We start from the raw sequence: 19204 nt of genomic DNA on the forward strand, positions 1-19204 counted from the left end.
TTCGCTTTCTGATAGCAAAAGGAAAGCATGGAGGACCAATCTCTGCTGTTTTTTTCCTGCATGATAAGAAAAGGAAGTGCAGGGATTGAGTCCCATGCTGTCTTCAGACAGAAAGGTGCACAAGGTATACACTTAGAGCAATAAATAGAAAAAGAGTTCAATTGCCATCCCTCCCCTTTCTTGCCCCTTTTGCCTGTCCGTGGCATGGCCATCTGCCAAAGGTGCTTTGATTCTTTATTACAGTAGAGTCTCACTTATCCAACATAAACGGGCCGGCAGAATGTTGGATAAGCGAATATGTTGGATAATAAGGAGAGATTAAGGAAAAGCCTGTTAAACATCGAATTAGGTTATGATTTTACAAATTAAGCACAAAAACATCATGTTATACAACAAATTTGACAGAAAAAGTAATTCAATACGCAGTAATGATATGTAGTAATTACTGTATTTACGAATTTAGCACCAAATTATCACGATCTATTGAAAACATTGACTACAAAAATGCATTGGATAATCCAGAATGTTGAATAAATGAGTGTTGGATAAGTGAGGCTCTACTGTACTAGATGGCCCCTGTGGTCTCTTCCAAGTCAGTAACTGCTTTTGTCCAAAGTATGAGGATTAAGAGACAAAAAGTTAATGATCTGTGTTGGCCAAACTGGGTTTTGTGAATAGGCAATACTCTGTTTTTCATTGAGATTGGGGACGGTGCGTCCTTGTTTCAGAGCCAGTGTGGCTCAAGTCATGGAATCCAGGAGGCCAAGGTATGAATCCCTAACAAGCTACCGAAAGTCACTGGATGACCTTGGGCAAGTCCCATTCCCACAGTTTTGGGTGAAAGCTATGGTAAACCTTATCTGAATAAATATTGCCAAGATAACACAAGCATTATGTTTTTGGACCTGAATGGTTTATAGAATGACACAATTTATGCAGTATCCTGAACATGGCATTTGTGCACTTGACAGGCAATCTTGGGGTGGAGGAATTGAGCCCAGAAGGAGTCTACAATGAGGTCACACAACCCATTGCCCATTCAGGCTATCTGTACAAAGCTCCAGCTGTGACAAAACTCACAGTGATCAAGAAGAGCAGAGAGGGTAAGTATCAGGTATGGATAGGGCTCACTACCTGTGAGTAGTGCTGAATCTGACTGATGGCTCCTTTCTCTTTTTCTATCATGTAGAATTTCAGAGAGTCTGGTGCTCACTAGAGAAGTGTTTCCTCTTCTATGAGACTGATAAGAGCTCCGAACCACTGGCAAAGATAGAAATGGTTGATGTAATTTCACTTGGTGTAAACAGAACAGATGTGCAGGCTAATCCTGGATCCTCAGACAGGTAGGTATATGACATGACCAGTCTTCTTCCCCCCACCCCACCCACTTTAAATTAATTTCTGCTGAAATAAGGTCACCTTTACATACCTGGAGGAGCCCCGGTGGCAAAGTGTGTTAAAGCACTGAGCAGTTCGAAAACATGCCAGTGTGAGTAGATCAATAGGTACCGCTCCGGCGGGAAGGTAATGGTGCTCCATGCAGCCATGCCGGCCACATGACTTGGAGGTGTCTACGGACAACGCCAGCTCTTCGGCTTAGAAATGGAGATGAGCACCAACCCCCAGAGTCAGACATGACTGGACTTAACATCAGGGGAAAACCTTTACCTTTAGCTTACACACCTGGTGGCACTCAGAAAATTACCCCTTAACTCATCCCTGTTGGACAAGAGAGAAACATATGACAACCTAGTCTGTGCATACCATAAGCTTAAAAAAATCAAAACCTTTTTACATTTTTATGTTATAAGAATATCTTTAAAATGTGGGCTCACCCGAGAGCAGTGAGCTGAGGTATAGTCTTACCAGGTATCCAGCTTACCTTGGGGAAGCACTAATGGTTGAGTCTAATGTTGGATCTGTGTAAGTGGGTCATTGGTTTATATAAATGTTTTATGAGTTGATTGGGTACTAATTACAAATATTAAACATTGTCAGTTTAATACCAATTATTTGAGATAAAAACAGAAGTGCTACAAGTTCTATATCAGCTTTTCTCAACCTGGGGGTCGGGACCCCTGGAGAGGTCACGAGGAGGTGTCACCAAAGACCATCAGAAAACACATATTTCTGATGGTCTTAGGAACACCTTTGGCAGAGAACGATGAAGATCTCTCTGCCTGTTTGGCCCAATTCTATCATTGGTGGGGTTCAAGGGGCTCTTTGATTGTAGGTGAACTATAAATCCCAGCAACTACAAATCCCAAATGTCAAGGTCTATTTTCCCCAAACTCCACCAGTGTTCACATTTGCGCATATTGAGTATTTGTGCCAAGTTTGGTCCAGATCCATCACTGTTTAAGTCCACAGTGCTCTCTGGATGTAGGTGAACTACAACTCCAAAACTCAAAGTCAATGCCCACCAAACCCTTCCAGTAGTTTCTGTTGGCCCTGGGAGTTCTGTGTGCCAAGTTTAGTTCAATTCCATCATTGGTGGAGTTCAGAATGCTATTTGATTGGAGATGAACTATAAATCCCAGCAACTACAACTCCCAAATGACAAAATCATCCCCCCCAACCCCACCAGTATTCAAATTTGGATGTATTGGGTATTGCCAAATTGGGGTCAGTGAATGAAAATACATCCTGCATATCAGATATTTACATTAAGATTCATGAAAGTAGCAAAATTACAGTTATGAAGTATCAACAAATAATTTTATGGTTGGGGGTCACCACAACATGAGGAACCTTATAAAGGGGCCGTGTCATTAGGAAGGTGGAGAACCATGTTCTACATTAAATTAGTTCTAACTAGGATGTTTTTCTCTAATCTCTCCTTGCACGACTTCCTGTTTCATATACAAATGCTCTCCTGTCCCTGGGATTTTGAGGCTCTCATACAGGCATGGGCAAACGTCGGCCTTCCAGGTGTCTTGGACTTCAACTCCCACAATTCCTAACAGACGGTAGGAGTTGAAATCTGAAATACCTGGAGGACCGAAAGACAGTGGGAGTTAAAATCTAAAACACCTGGAGGACCTAGGTTTGCCCATATCTGTAATAGAGCCTCAAAACCTAACTGGGAGTTGAAGTTCAAAACAACCGGAGAGCTGAAATTTGCCCATGCCTGCTCTAATATAAGGATATCAAGCTGATAATCTGGTGCATAGAACCAATGTTCATGATCTGCAGCCATATACAGGGCCCTGAATTAATCAGGCCTTGGATCCATTCCTGAAAAGGCTTCCCTGCTATTGTTCCTAGAATCATAGAATCATAGAATAGTAGAGTTGGAAGAGACCTGAGAGTTCATCATCATAATCATCATCATTATTATTGTTATATGTGTTCATATCCCACCTCTTTCTCAGCTGTGGTCTTCAAAGGGTAATAGAAACCTGAAAGGAGATGCAAATAACAATGTGCATTTGTGAAAGCATATAAAAGTTAAAATATAATTAAGCTATCAATAGAATTCAAAACAACTAAAATATATTCATTAATAAGCAAGAAATAAACTCCCTTCTGCATTAATTATCTGTTTCCAAAGAGCTATCCAGCCTTTTTAAAAAGGGAGTAGGCAGTTATGCTGGAAAAAATATTCCTCTATTTTCTGCACTGGGTTCTGAATTGAATCTTTGTGAGGCACCTCCATGCCCTTTTGTAGGATCAGGATCTCATTTCTTTCTTTTCTTGGTTCTTGCAGTTCCTAAACTGCTGAAACACATTTTTCATAGTGACTCTTAAGAGATAGTTGTGTCCGAATACTATGGGAAATAACTGTCGTCCCTGAGAGCCACCAAAGGTTTCCTGCTCTTGTTTGATATTGATATGACACAATTAACTCCCAAAATGTTTTGACTCTCTATAGTGTGGTGTTTCCCAACCTGTGGTCTGTGGACCACCAGTGGTCCAAGAACTAAAATATGGTCCACGGCCTCACCGTTACTATACCATTGCAACGAGAGCAACTGGTCTGGCGAAACTTTCTTACAGTGCTGAAGCTTATTAAATATTGTTTTCTGTTGGTGAGCAGATGGTGATTACTAGATGGAATATGTTCTGTATCAGAAACTAGAGCTGATGTGGTCTATCCAATGCAATTTTCTGTTTCAGCACCCCAAAGAACCAAACCAAATCTAAAGTTGACAAAAAAAACTGATTTGTAACCCTTTTGATACTAATGTTGGAGAGTGGTTCCTGGTCAAAGTGATCCCTGGTCAAGTGGTCCCTGGTCAAAGTGGTCTCTGATCAAAACAAGGTTGGGTACCACTGCTATAGTAGATAGCCACTGCTATAGCCACAGTGAATACTGAGTCACTGTCTTTTCTGTCTCACAGAATGAGAACCAAGAAGAGAGCCTTCCTAGCTGAAATGACAGATAGCACTAATTAATTGTAGCAAAAACAATAATAGTTTTTTTTTGTAATGGAACCTGAAAGACTAAAACGTTTTATTTAACATAGGGTAAAGTTAAAGGTTTCCCCTGATGTTAAGTTCAATCGTGTCTGACTCTGGGGGTTGGTGCTCATCTCCATTTCTAAGCCGAAGAGCCAGCGTTGTCCATAGACACCTCCAAGGTCATGTGGCCGGCATGACTGCATGGAGCACCGTTATTTGACATAAAGTTTGTGAAATACATAAAGTGAAAAGAGTTAACATTTTAAAAGATTTTGGGCTATTTGTACAGGTCTCTGTTAAAGAGGCAACCGTGCTCAATTAAGAGAATACCCATGAAAGAGTGAAGATTATTGCTTGTTCACCATTCATGGTGAGGTGTGGCATCTTAGAAGATTTCCTCTTTGGTGACTTGTGTCTCCTGCTCTAATTGTGAAAGAAAAGAAGTTTGAGACCTAAATGCAAGTGTTCATTCCAACTAAAATCCATCTATTAAAGCAATGATTTAATTGATTTACTTTGCCTGAAACTAACAATTAGATGTAGGCTTTAGGGTTTATCTAGGATGTTCAAACATAAAATAATCAGGAAGAGCTAGCTAATTGGTATAGATGTCTGTTATTTCATGTGTGAGACCAGGAAGAAGCTGGGCACACCCTCAAGCTGAGGAATGCTCAATGAGTGCTCTTCAATTCTTATCTGCACTATTAACTGTTTATTCTGTTTTGATCCCTAATCATGATACAAATAACAGATTATCAGAGCAGCATATTTGGAGTTGATTTCGATTTCTTCCTTGATGTGACCCTGTGAGGGAGGCTAAGATTATAGTGACTATCCAGTGACATCCAGAAGCCCCTTCCACACAGCTGTATAAAATCCACATTGAACTGTATTATATGGCAATGTGGACTCTATTTCAGTTCAAAGCAGATATTGTGGATTATCCGCCTTGATATTGTAGGTTATATGACTGTGTTGAGGGGCCCAGAGAGCCTCACTCATCAGAGGGGAACTGAAATCAAATCTTTCTGCTTCATATTCTGAACTACTGTCACTACACTATAGTAACCAGTGGGCCATTTCTCCTAATGTTCTTTTGCATAAGTGTAGCCTATGCTAATTTTCTGAGTTATTTATAGATAAAGGTTGTTTTTAACTTTAATTAAATCCCACAAGATTCCTGTTTGATTATGTTCCAGGTTATGAGCAGTTTAATTTTTAATTAGTAATTACCGGGACCAGTGAATTAATTTGAAGAGTATTGTCCACAGTAAAATAAATTAATAGATTAGCAAATCAGCAGATTGGTTTCACCTTTAGAAGTGTTGGGTACAACAGGAGACCCTTTCCTTCATAATGTGTTTGAAAAATTCTGGCTGATTGCTGCAGGAATCAGGTTGTTATGGTAGATTGACAAGAGCTCTTTCTAATGTTGTATGTTCTCCCTTCTGTCCATGACTCCACAGTACACCTAAAGACCAAACTGAGTGTGATGCAGGAACACCATGGTTGCATCTCTTTTCTCCAGACACCCCAATGAGGATGGAGTGGAATTGGTACTGGGGCTATGGTGCTGCATGGCAGACATTTACTCTTATGCCTACACAATTTCCCCAGTTCCATGAAAATTGTATTTGCTTTGCAGGGGAGAATTGTGACCAGTAGCAAAAATAATGACTAAGGGATAGGTTCTTTATTAGGAAATAATGTCAGGTAGAAGGAGAGAAAGGGAGAGATAAAGTGCTGGGGTTCTCATGTCTTGTCCGAGTAAAAGCATTATCCTTTCTTCATTAAGACACCCACTCTCCATAAGCCCTTTCTTCTATAAACAGGATCCACTTCACATTGGAGCTGTACCTGAGCAATGAACGAGTACAACAGCTGGAAGCTGATGGTCCAGATAGTCTGCAGTCCTGGGCCAGTGCCATTGGAAAGGTAATAACAGGGAAGAACATCCCTCTGCTACTAACTTAAAAGCACTAAGTTATTTGTGTACTTCGAGATCATAAGCATCACTGCTCCATCTGTACTTTTACTGGCATCCAGAAGTGCCATTCCACCTCTAGATTTTTTGCTTACATTCTAAATAGGATAGGAAGAATATTCAACATTATTTGTTCCTGGATGAAAAACAAGTTGTGAAACTCCATAACAGAGAACTTCTCTCCATTAGGGAAATGTGCACAATATCCTCCAGCTATTCAGCAACTTGAAATTTAGTGAGAGAATTATTTGTGGAGTAAACTGAGGGGAGCTGTACCAAAAAACTGTTTTCTGTTCAAAAAAATGGGTTGCCTGTGGAGAAAACACTTTCCATTACAGAAAACTGTTTCCATACAGAAAACAGCTTCCTTTTGTTAAAACAAACAAAAGACACACACCCCAAAAAACAGGTGATAATTCACAAGATAATTTTTTCCAACATCCCATGATGTCTGACTACAGAAAAAAAAATACTGGAGAAAGATATTTGTTTTTATTACAGAGAAAGGGAAACTATTATTTTAGTTTTAACAGATCTGTTAATTATTTGTTCTTCTCCCGGTGGCCAAGTGCGTTAAAGCACTGAGCTGGAGACCGAAAGGTCCCAGGTTCAATCCCCGGGAGCGGCGGGAGCGGCCGCTGTTAGCTCCAGCTCCTGCCAACCTAGCAGTTCGAAAACATGCCAATGTGAGTAGATCAATAGGTACCGCTCTGGCGGGAAGGTAACGGCGCTCCATGCAGTCATGCCGGCCACATGACCTTGGAGGTGTCTACGGACAACGCCGGCTCTTTGGCTTAGAAATGGAGATGAGCACCAACCCCCAGAGTCAGACATGACTGGACTTAACGTCAGGGGAAAACCTTTACCTTACTACTATGCCTATTTCTCCTGCATAGTGATTGGAAATTATGCAATCCATGTGCCTTATGCACCACGATTACTCTGTTCATTTGTGTGGCGCCCATGTGTCTTCTATATTGCACCTCTGTTTTTCCAAAAAGCAAACTTCAGCTCCAGAAGTCACCAAGGAGCACAAATCTTTTGCAAGGCAAACTCTCTTCCTCTCGTTTTAATATTTAAAAAACAATATAATAAAAGACCAAACAAATTGGAAGTGATATTCTGGTCATTCTAGTTCAGCCAGAAGGAAGTGGTGCAGCCTATAGGAACTCTGTGTGTGTGGGAAATGGTCCCCATCCCCTCAACAGTAGCTTACTTGTCCTGTGTATAGATCCCTCATGAGTTTATGGCCCATTAATCCTACATGTGAGTTTCCTGGAGGCCTATATCACTACATTTGTTTCTATACAACATTGCATCTTTTTGTCCTATCTATGCATTCTCTTGTCACCCAAAAGTAAGCTGCATACATGACAGTGTTTGAAATGCAGTGTTTCACTGGGCAACATAACAAAATATTCTGAATTTAGTTAGTCTCTGAGCTGATTTTAAAAGCTGTTTATGCCTGCTACATCTGTTCTAGTATTCATTTTTTTTCCTCTAGGGTTTTTGTGTTCTGAATTTGAAAGTGTTTTAGATTGCTGCTTTAATTATGCAATATTAAATTGCTGCATTTAAAACTTATTTATATTTTAATACTCTGAGCCACCTTGGACAGCCGTTATGTCCAAAAATGTAGCATAAAAATGCATCTAACAATCAGTACTAAATCAATATGCTCATGCCCTGCTTAAATGTTTTGGCCAACGTTTTCAGAGCCTATGTGTCCATTTCAAGTGCCTCTCCAGATCTGACACTTCCTTCTGTTGCAGTGGTTCACCCCTCTCAGTTGCCATTGCCTGCTGGGCTACGAATTCCAGAGGGTGGGCAAGCTCTGCTACAAGTCCATGTTAAATCCCAATCAGTGGCTGCAAGGTTTCTTCATCCTCCAGAAATCTCACCTTTTCATATGCCCAGGGGAAGAGGGGGCAACGGAGGACAGCATCAACCTGCGGCAGCTTCAAGAGCTCAGTGAGTTCAGTCTCTATCCTTACAAATTAAAGAAAGGCTGTGCCCACATCTATGGGGGTGCAGAGGTTATACTAGTCCTGTTTTCATTGCTTTCATTGATTCAGCATGGGATCCCCATCTGGGCTTACAAGATACTGCACAAAGCTTATATCTAACTTCTTCATCTTCTTCTTTTCTGTAGGTGTTGTTCCTCTTCCTGAAGGTGCAGAGAAGAAAGAGATGCTGGTCCTGGTGGAGATGGGGAGGTGAGATGTGTGAGGAGGAGGGATCCTCAGGGAATCACACCAGAGAAGTCCCACCCCCACACACTGTGAAGAGGCTGCTAGCAAGGATGGAGTAATGGGACATGGGTCTCTGTGGGAAAGCCGAGTAGACCTACAATCATCTGTCCCCCGTCATATTTCACAGGAAGTACTCCCACTCCCCATCCTAAGAGACTCTGCTCTTCATTCAGATAGGGACAGCATTCGTGCTGCCGAATATTTAATAGGTAGTATGAGATAGGCTTGAGATACTGATGCTCCAATTTTTGCCCACTTTGTTTGGTTTCAGAACTGAAAAAGGAAGAGAGTTTTCAAAGTCTCCCTAGACAAAGAAATGCTGGAATCACTGATCTGGGAATAAATGCCTATGGAGGAAACGGGGTCCTGAACAATGAAATTCTAGTCCTTGCCTTCTTTGTCATCTCCCCATTCTGTCCACAAATCATGCACACTAAGAATCTGGTTGCTTGTAGTATCTGCTTGCTATTCTACAAAATCTGAGACTTTGCCAGTTATTAGGCAGGTGCGCTGATAGTCAAGCCCTGAAAGTACAGTAGACTGAGTTCAGCTTGGGCTATGCTGAGAAATTTGTTGAATTACATGATGAGCCAGGCTAGTGTCTGCAGCTTTGTAAGGCCAAGTAGAACCCTATTGCCCTCGCATATCATTTGAACCTTTCAGAATTGGTTGCTGTAGTGATGCTCTCTGGTCATCTGCAGGTGTGTTAAAGCACAACAGAGAACAGGCCAGCTGTTCCTAATCCTGAAAGTTACCACTGTGAGTCAGAGAACAAAGTTCTTTGCTTTGAGACTTCAAACATCTTCCATCAGTGTCACAACAATTGCTAAGTAACATGTTAATGATGTATATTACCATTCCACTCTCTTCTAGACCTGGTGTAAGGGGTCTCTTCTGATCATCTAAATTTCATCACAAGTACTCTTTCTCTTTTCTTTGCTCTTATCCTCCTTTTAGAAACCATATTGATGCAAAAACTAGGACATGCCAGGGTTCAGAACAACCATACTCTGTCCCAGGAATTTCATGGTGTCAGTTCATTTAAAAATGTCCCAAAGAATTTGTGTGGGGGAGGATTAAGACAATATGATATTCCTGTGCTGCAGCAGAGCAAGTCATGCTCAGGAGAAATCCAGATTTGTAGATGAACTAGTGAAAAAGAGTTGACTGTAGTAGGAGCAAGAGCATAGTTCTAGAGACACTGAGATTTGTAGGATGAATATTCTAGGGTAAGAAAATGTGATGTCATAGGGAAGGACTTCTTAAACTTTTTCCACTCATTAGCCCTGTCTGTCCAATACATTTTATAAACGTACTGTATATAATCGAGTATAAGCCGACCCGAATATAAGCCAAGGCACCTAATTTTACCACAAAAAAACTGAGAAAACATTGACTCCAGTATAAGCCGAGGGTGGTAAATTTCAGAAATAAAAATAGATACCAATAAAATTACATTAATTGAGGCATCAGTAGGTTAAATGTTTTTGAATATTTACATAAAGCTCAAATTTAAGATAAAACTGTCCAACTCTGATCCAATCATTATTCTCATCTTCTTAAATGTAAATTTGCTTATGTATCCTTTTAATAATAATAGAGTAAAATAATACATGTAGTAGTAGTAATAATAATAATAAATACAGGAAAATAATACATGTAAGAATAAATAGAGTAAAATAATAAATAATAAATGCAATAATAATAATAATAATAATAATAATAATAATAATAATAAGATCAGAGTGAAATAATAAATGTATTAATAATAATAATAATAAAAATAGAGTAAAATAAATGTAATAGTAGCAACAATAATAGAGAAAAATAATAAATGTAATAATATCAATAATAATAGAGAACAATAATAAATTTATAACCCCAACATTAAGCTAAGGGGGCACCATTTGAGGTCTGGACCCACTGCTTAAGTAGCAATACCATAGGGATAGTAAGACCAAAAAAACCCAAGTGACAGCCACATTGGCAGAGGGAAACAGCTTACCTCTCACTCCTATCCCACTCACTCTGTTCTTCAATTTTAGGACCTTCTGCCTTCAAGGAACATCCCGACTAGACTTCTCCACCTGGTGCATGGCTATCCAGGCTTCAGCTAGTGGCCAGGGGAATGCCTTGAGAGATCAGCAACTCAGCAGGAGTGGCATCCCCATCATTGTGAACAGCTGCATTGCTTTCATCACCCAGTATGGTGAGTGACTCAGGGCTTCCTCCTATTGTCCAAAAATATTCCACAAAAATAATCCAATACGGGACAGGGTGGAATGCAATTACTCTATCACTTTCCTGCTTGCTTTCCCTACATTTGTTTGAAAACATAAACGTGAGAAGTGGTGCTGTTTTTCAATTTGCAGATTGATCCTCCAAGATAGAAGTTCATTCAATGGAACTTAGTGTGCAACAGAGAGCACATTTACATTGTTTTCTGATGTTGCTATGCACCAGAAGAAGAAATATTCCATATTAACAGGAGCTGTTCATCTAGCAGCTATATATATGTCTGATTAGAGCAGCAGTTCTCAACCTGTGGGTCCCCAGGTGCTTTAGCCTACAACTCCCAGAAATCCCAGCCAGTTTACCAGCTGTTGGGATTTCTGGGAGTTGAAGGCCAAAACATCTGGGGACTCACAGGTTGAGAACCACTGGAGTGGAGGGAAATGTCCATCTACTCACTAATACCTATTCTGAAAGAAGCTGACAAACACCTAATGCATTGGATCTTTGCCATCCCTTGACCCATTTTCAGTCTAAACACTGGTAACTACCTAATAGTTCTAGCTCTGGAATTTTTCGTAGATAGAACCCCTATGAAAAGATGTTCATCATCTAATATATCTGCTAGTGTCTGAGTTGGGTAGAAGGTAAGCTGTGCTGCTTTGTTGATTGAATGCCTTTGGACCGAGGCATAGCAATTCAATGGAATCGAAGTCGTTGTCGAAGGCTTTCATGGCCAGAATCACAGGGTTGTTGTGTGTTTTCCGAACTGTATGGCCATGCTCCAGAAGCATGCTTCTGGAACATGGCCATACAGCCCGGAAAACACACAAATCAGGAATCCAAGTCTTTTGGTAGTACTATAAACTCACTCTGGTTGACTGCCTTTGTGGCTCAGATACCAGTCTCAAATGGCCATTATATTGAGGTCTAAATCAGTATGTCCCTGCCCCTGAATTTAACATTTAAATTATATTCACCTTATTCTGGATAGGAATCAGCCCTTGTGCATTCAAAGCTATAGATCATTAGACATAGTCAAATATAATTGAAGGCAATATGTATGCATGGCTTATACTAGCTTTCCGTGCAATGGTATTTAAAGCAAAGCAATATTAAAAAATGAAGATCAAAATTCTGTTCATTGTGCAATATTGGATTCTGAACCTTTTTGGCTTGGCTTCTGAGAGAATCGCTATTTATAACAGCTGAAGGAGTCTAGATGTATTTGAATTAGTCTGGCAGGCATTCCTAGATTTATATACCAATGCTCCTTCCACAGCAGGGCCCTTTAGTACTGCTGAGATGCCACTTTTTCACAGGCATCTGAAAGCAGAATTAAAACAGTAGTTCAAAATGGCAGTTCATATAGCACTATATTACCTGGCTGTTCCCAACCCTTTCCAATATTTCCTGCGATTTTAATTAGAAATTCTCTGCTGCCATTTTCTCTTATAATTGCATTGTGAGAAGTTGGGCTATCAAATGGTCAAGGTGTTTCGGTTTTGACTACCAGCTTCACAGTGTCAGTGGAAGTTGTATGAACATCAAAATTTATAAATTATCTGGGCATCTTCATATAGAGCAGTAAAATTTCAGAGCTAATTGGATTACCAAAAAGTAAAATTACACAATAGCATCTTTGTAATAAAAGGCTTTTGGTAGTGCCATAAATGCTTTCAGTAGTCATCAAGCATATCATCTTGCAAAAGGAAAGCCAAAAGTGGGCAGAAATACATAGGCAACTGAGTCTCCTCTGTACGTTAATCCAGGTTGTAGATTAATTGACAGAATAACTTGCTTTCATTCCCTTCATCAATCCAAGTGGGCGTATTGGTTAGTTCACCCTTCTTTTCTTCCTCTCTCTGGGTTCAACACAGTTTATTAAAGTTACAGAACCAAAAATGCCCGTAAAAAACAAAGGGCTAGGCAAACACTTGCCTTCAATGTGAAAAGACACTAAAAACGGTTCAAAAGATAAACCGGATTAAACAGGAGTTTAATCCGGGTTAAATCAAAAATGCTTACATCAGCCTGGCACTTTAAACAAACAAAAGTTGGTAAACAAAGATTCAATGAAACACAAATAACTGGCAGCAGATTCTTCTCTGCTACTCAAAAGCTACGATTGAGTAACTAAGTTGTTACTCCTCCGTGCAACGAGCGAACTCCGGGTCCAAACACATCAATCAGGGTAGCAGCGGTCAGCAGGGTCCCAATCCGGTCCAAGGTCGAAAGCCAGGTACAGACGTCTTTAGTTCACCAGTTCCACCGATAGCCACAGAAGGGATAGTCCGAGGTCGTAGTCAGTCAGTCAGTCCAGCGTCAGTCCAGAGTAGGCAATTAATGTCCGTCAAAAAGACCACGGAGGTCCAAGCTATTAAGATTAAACACAAGTTGCACAGGAAAAGCCCACACAGTTCCTCCCGCCGTCTATGCCCAGTGTCCTTGGTAACTTACGTATACAGCAAACGAATCACACCCGTCTTCAGGAAGTCCCCAACAAGAGCCCAAGCGTTCGTCCAGATTACCTTGCCCAACGCAATTAGCCATTGGTTCTAAACCCCATTTTATGCCAGTTCATAACTCCTCATCGCTGTCAGCTGCTATCCTAATTCCAGGTGCCTCCTCCTCATCATCTTCATCAGAACTAACACACCTTTGACTACGCCCCACAGCATCCCCAGCTGTGGATCCCGTTCCATCCCTCCAGCCCGTCCACGGGTCCGATCCTGCAACCCGCCAGTCGCCTCGCATGCTATCATTACCAGTGGCACCCAAATCCTCCCTCACACGAGTCCATTCCATGTCATCCTCCTCTGAACTAACCATCTCTTCCTCCATTCCCTCGGTAAAACCCTCAAAGGAGTCTTCGTCTGTTGGTTCTGCAAATAAGTCTCGGAGCCGTTTCCTTTCGCGCTCCTCAAGAGAGTCTGACTCTCGAGGAGTCTTACGACCTCGTCTCCCAGTATCGGAGCCATAAGGCTCAACCATAACATATATTGACTGATTTTTGTTCATTACTGCTAACAATATCTAGCAGCAATACTATATTTGATTACTAGCTGTGCCCAGGCACATGTTGCTATGGTGAAGTGTGGTGGTATGGGAAATAAAGTATTGAGGAAATGATGGTAGTTAGTATATGTCCTTTCCTAAAGGTTGTGAATATACAATATTTCTGGTTGTTTCTTTTTTTTGTCAGAGTACAGGGAAAAGAGGGGAGCGTACCATTCAGGACAAAAAGGGAGGGAGGAAAGTGAAAAATAGATATAGGCCAATCTGGTTTTGGGTGGAGGGTGATTAGTTTGTGGCCAAATTTGGTGTGATTTGGCCCAGTGGTTTTGTTGTTAGCTTGGTCCTAATTATGCACATAGATTGTACCTAAAGCAAAATGTCAATTGAATTGTCTAGACATTAAAGATTTTTTAAAAGTCTAGAAAGACTGCTGTAGCAGAGAGAGGGGCGGGGAGAGAGAGCACTAGCTGGTTTCTATTATCCATTGCAAGTCATTGGGGTGAGATAAGTGATAAATATAAATCAAGAACTTTTTAGAAATCCTTGAATGAAGTCCTGTGCTGGGCCTCTCAGCTGTTTCTGTGTTCTGCTTTGGGTCCAAAGTCTCTTTCGCCCAGAATCTTTTCTTAGGATCTTATCGCACACACTTCTCCATCTCTGACTCTCTTTGCCTGCTGGTGCCTACGGGTCTCATCAAATGATGCAAGGTTTGTTTCATAAGCACTTGTAAGCAAAGAGTCTACCATGAGTACTTTTTACAAAGTGGGAAACAATCAACTTCATTCATCCATAATTTCTCTGTGCTCATCATAAGCATGTTTTTTGTGTGTGGTGGTAGACCTGTCTGCTGCTTGTCCTTTGCTGGTGATATATCTTTTAGGACCTGCTTTGGGGGTGGTCTTTTCATCCCTTTGACAAAATGGCTGACAATACATTTCTGGTAGCAGTCACAAAAAGGCCTCGAGTAAAGCCATAAATATTTTCCAAATTTCTGTTGTTGTTTCCTTTTTATTTATTTATTTTAATTCAGAAATACGCAGCTCTATATGAACAAAAATATGTGCATTATTTTATTAGATATGGAAAGGAGAGAAACATGTGAGATAGGGTGAATAGATATCCAGTCCTCATCAAGCATTTTGGGAGCTGTGGGTTAAATCCTTGTGCCAACTGAACTGCTAACCTGAAGGTTGGGTTGCTGATCTGAAAGTTGGCAGTTTGAATCTATGAGACAGGATGAGCTCCTGTCTGTCAGCTCTAGCTTGCGGGGACATGAGAGAAGCCTCCAGTAACACATCCAGGTGCGCCTGGGCAACGTTTCTGTAGATGGCCAATTCTCTCACACCAGAAGTAACTTGCAGTATGTCCTCAAATCACATGTGACATGATAAAAAATTCCAGCATTCTTAAACGATGTAAAAATGTGTTTTAGGAGGTTTGTGTGACAAGGTTTTTAAATGTACTGCCTGCCTCTAACTTAACTTTTTCTGTCCACCAGGGCTGCAGCATGAAGGCATATATCGGAAGAACGGTGCTAAGTCTCGCATCAAGCTTTTGATGGAGGATTTCCGTCGGGATGCTCGAAATGTGAAATTGCGCATCAGTGATAATTTCATTGAGGATGTGACAGATGTGCTGAAGAGGTTTTTCCGGGAGCTTGAGGATCCTGTCTTCACTACATACTTACATCCGCAGTGGAAGGAAGCTGCAGGTACAGTTCCATTCTTATGTATGCTGCCCCTTTATTTCCCCATATAAGTAGCATTTAGGAGCATCAAGAACAAGAACAACCACAACAATAATGTTCCTTACTCACCTCTTCTTGTGGCTCGAGGTTACAACATAATTAGAACAAATAACATCTAAAACATTCTATGAAATACACATATTAAAATCTATTTACACATAATACATATTAAAAAGGAGCCCCGGTGGTGAAGTGCGTTAAAGCGCTGAGCTGCTGAACTTGCAGACCGAAAGGTCCCAGGTTCAAATCCCGGGAGCGGCTTGAGCGCCCGCTGTTAGCTCCAGCTCCTGCCAACCTAGCAGTTCGAAAACATGCAAATGTGAGTAGATCAATAGGTACCGCTCCGGCGGAAAGGTAACGGCGCTCCATGCAGTCATGCCGGCCACATGACCTTGGAGGTGTCTACGGACAACGCTGGCTCTTCGGCTTAGAAATGGAGATGAGCACCAACCCCCAGAGTCGGACACGACTGGACTTGACATCAGGGGAAACCTTTACCTTTACCTTACATATTTAAAAACACAGAACAAAGATTAAACATAAGGCATAAATTTAAAATTCGTGATTAAAACTGTCTGGGCAGACGTGCCAGAAGAGATACCATGTTTCCCTGAAAATAAAACATACCCATAAAATAAGCCGTAGCAGGATTTCTAAGCATTTGCGCGATTTAAGCCATGCCCCGAAAAAAAGACATAGTGATAGGCATAGCTATGCAGCGTATCAGCGCGGAGCAGTAAAGAAGGCAGCCACCCCTTCCCTCTACCATGGCTGTGCCTGACTTACCAGCTCACAGCAACATGCCCTACTCCCTTCCCAAGCAAGGGAAGGGCTCTAGGCACGTCAAAGTCTCCCAAATGGAGGGAGCAGGAGCAGTGGCAAGCACTGCATGAAAGGCGAAGGCGGCGGGACCTGCTCAGGCCCCCTCCAGCACTCTTGCTGTTGAAGGAGGATGCCAGAGCACTACTCACTGGGCCACCTCTCTCACTGTCGCAGGGCTTGGCACCACAGAGTTCCCTCCCTCGCAGGAGCAGCAGCCCTCTCCGGACAGAGGAAGGCATCTGGCCATCATGCCATCTGAGTGCTTGAGTACTGGCCATGGATATAAAAATAAGACATCCCCTGAAAATAAGCCATAGTGTGTCTTTTTGAGGAAAAATAAATATAAGACAGTATTTTTTTTCAAGGAGACACGGTAGGTCTTCAAATGTGTTTAAATGCCAACAGCTCATTCAGCTTTCGGATTTACCTATGGATTCTCATGCTAAATTCATTTACTAGTCATCAGTAGCACATTGACACCATGTTACTTTTAATTAAAAAAAGAAGTAGATTGAGAAAAAATACACCTTGAAATAATTAATTGCAAACATGAAATGTTTCATCTTTCTCAAATGATTAAACTGATTGCCATTTTAATAACCCAAATGACAACTGTTTCATTTATGAATATGGATACTGAATTATATCCAAGCTCATGGAGCCCCGGTGGCGAAGTATGTTAAAGCACTGAGCTGCTGAACTTGCAGACCGAAAGGTCCCAGGTTCATATCCCGGGAGCAGAGTGAGCGCCCGCTGTTAGCTCCAGCTTCTGCCAACCTAGCAGTTCGAAAACAGGCCAATGTGAGTAGATCAATAGGTACCGCTCTGGCGGGAAGGTAACGGCGCTCCATGCAGTCATGCCGGCCACATGACCTTGGAGGTGTCTACGGACAACGCCGGCTCTTCGGCTTAGAAATGGAGATGAGCACCAACCCCCAGAGTCAGACATGACTGGACTTAAAGTCAGGGAAAACCTTTACCTTTACCTTATCCAAGCTCAATTCCAGATATTGTTGAACTGGAGCTCATTGTCCTGTCCCATCCCCCCATTAATGGCTACTCTGGATAGGACTAGTAGAAGTCACAGTTAAGCAAGATCTGGAGGGTATCAGGTTGCCCACGATGCCAGAGCCTCTTTTCCTCCACTGGAATTGCTGTGGGCACCTTTCCTCAGCTCACTCTGAAGTTGTTGCGAGCCATTAATTGCAGAAGTGATCTTCCAATGCATTACCTTATGAACAGATTTTCAGTTCACCTTTTGTTTTGCTGAATTCTCTTACTGGAGGAATTATGAGAGGGGACTACACTAAGAATAATGCTACTGTACATGAGCAGCCTGTAAAGACCAGCTCCTTAGAGGGGATGACAGTTCCTAGAATGAAGATTCTTTGCCAGCTGAGTCTTTCTCTGAATTGGATAGCTCGAGAACAGGGACAAAGACTTGAGACTGCATATGTGAAATGTATAGTCTATAGCAGGCATGGGTAAAGCTGGGGGCTCCAGCTTAAGTGGCTATGGGGGGGGGGGGAGGAAGGGGCCTGAGGCTGTTAGGAATTGTGGGAGTTGAAGTCCAAAACACCTGGAGCCCCCAACTTCGCCCATGCCTGGTCTATAGTCACAAATAATGCATAACAATATTTAGAATTTATAAACTGAATTATTTACTCCTTCCTCTCAGGAATCCTCCAGAAATCACAACGACTGGAAAAATACAAGGAGTTGATAAACCACCTGCCCCACCTCAACCGCAGAACTCTGGCTGCTCTGATTGGCCATCTATATCGGTTAGTCTGTCCTTCCCTCCTCAGTTTTTACACACAAAAAGTCACTACTTTATGGCTAGAATTACTACAGCAGATGTTTTAATTAAAGCTAAGCTCATCTGTGATACAAAATTTCAACAATGCCTCATCCAGATGGCTGATCTGAACGTTCTCATCTCAAACCATCCAGATGTATGTTCACAATAGAAGGAGTAATATCATACTATGTAGAGTCAATTTTTTTCCAGATGTATATATAGTTGAATTAAAGCATCTTTTCACAGTAAGAATAGAAGCGAATCAGATTTACTATCAGCATCTGCCTTGTGAAACTTCAACCATGAGATGATAATCCTGAGTCACTTTTAGGATTCCAGCTGTGAAAAGATGATTTAATTCCACTGTAAAAAAGTTTCCTTCTGTGAGATATAACTAGATAGACATGCAGAACATCAGCAATTTTTATTTCTTTTAACATCTGAGAACGTAGCAGATAGTAATTCTTTTCCTAGAGCTAAACTACAGACAACTTGGGTTTCATTATCAGATCTTCCAGGACCATTTTCAGTTATAAAAGTAGCCATGGAGAGGACAAGACTGGCACTAGGAGGGGGTGGGTTAGTTGTTTCATTTCTCTTGTGGAAATCTCTCATGTAATACTATTGGTCTCCATGGACACGGACACACAAAAGGTTGGGGAAATATAGATTCCTGTCGTGTTTCCCCTTCACACATCTGTAAGTAGGAATGACTGAAATTGGGAAAGTGATTCATGTGGAAAGGATTAAATCCTCAGTCCCAATCCTGGCTTTTCTCTCTACCATTCAAGTCACCTTCACATTATGGATGGACAAAGTATGTCCCATCCCACAGTACCCCAAATGGCCATCAAAATAACCATCAGCACCTCCTGAAGCCATTGGGAGCACATTTTGATATTTTTGATCCCATTCCTATTTGTTCTAAGTCTCTGGGGCCTTTT

At 41.4% G+C, this 19204-nt stretch overlaps 1 protein-coding gene across 3 annotated transcripts in view; it reads left to right on the top strand.

Annotated features, from left to right (window-relative positions):
• arap3 (ArfGAP with RhoGAP domain, ankyrin repeat and PH domain 3) overlaps nucleotides 1-19204 on the top strand; it is a 62687-nt gene that overhangs the window by 20684 nt on the left and 22799 nt on the right. For all 3 annotated transcript variants that reach the window (XM_008108999.3, XM_008109000.3, XM_016993037.2), the window contains 8 exons: nucleotides 972-1103; nucleotides 1190-1343; nucleotides 6237-6339; nucleotides 8161-8359; nucleotides 8541-8604; nucleotides 10686-10849; nucleotides 15389-15601; nucleotides 18138-18243. In XM_008108999.3, coding sequence (XP_008107206.2) covers nucleotides 972-1103; nucleotides 1190-1343; nucleotides 6237-6339; nucleotides 8161-8359; nucleotides 8541-8604; nucleotides 10686-10849; nucleotides 15389-15601; nucleotides 18138-18243 — 1135 coding nt within the window. The remainder of the gene's footprint in view (nucleotides 1-971; nucleotides 1104-1189; nucleotides 1344-6236; nucleotides 6340-8160; nucleotides 8360-8540; nucleotides 8605-10685; nucleotides 10850-15388; nucleotides 15602-18137; nucleotides 18244-19204) is intronic.

Source organism: Anolis carolinensis, chromosome 4 (assembly GCF_035594765.1).
Source record: "Anolis carolinensis isolate JA03-04 chromosome 4, rAnoCar3.1.pri, whole genome shotgun sequence".
NCBI classification, from domain to species: domain Eukaryota; kingdom Metazoa; phylum Chordata; class Lepidosauria; order Squamata; family Dactyloidae; genus Anolis; species Anolis carolinensis.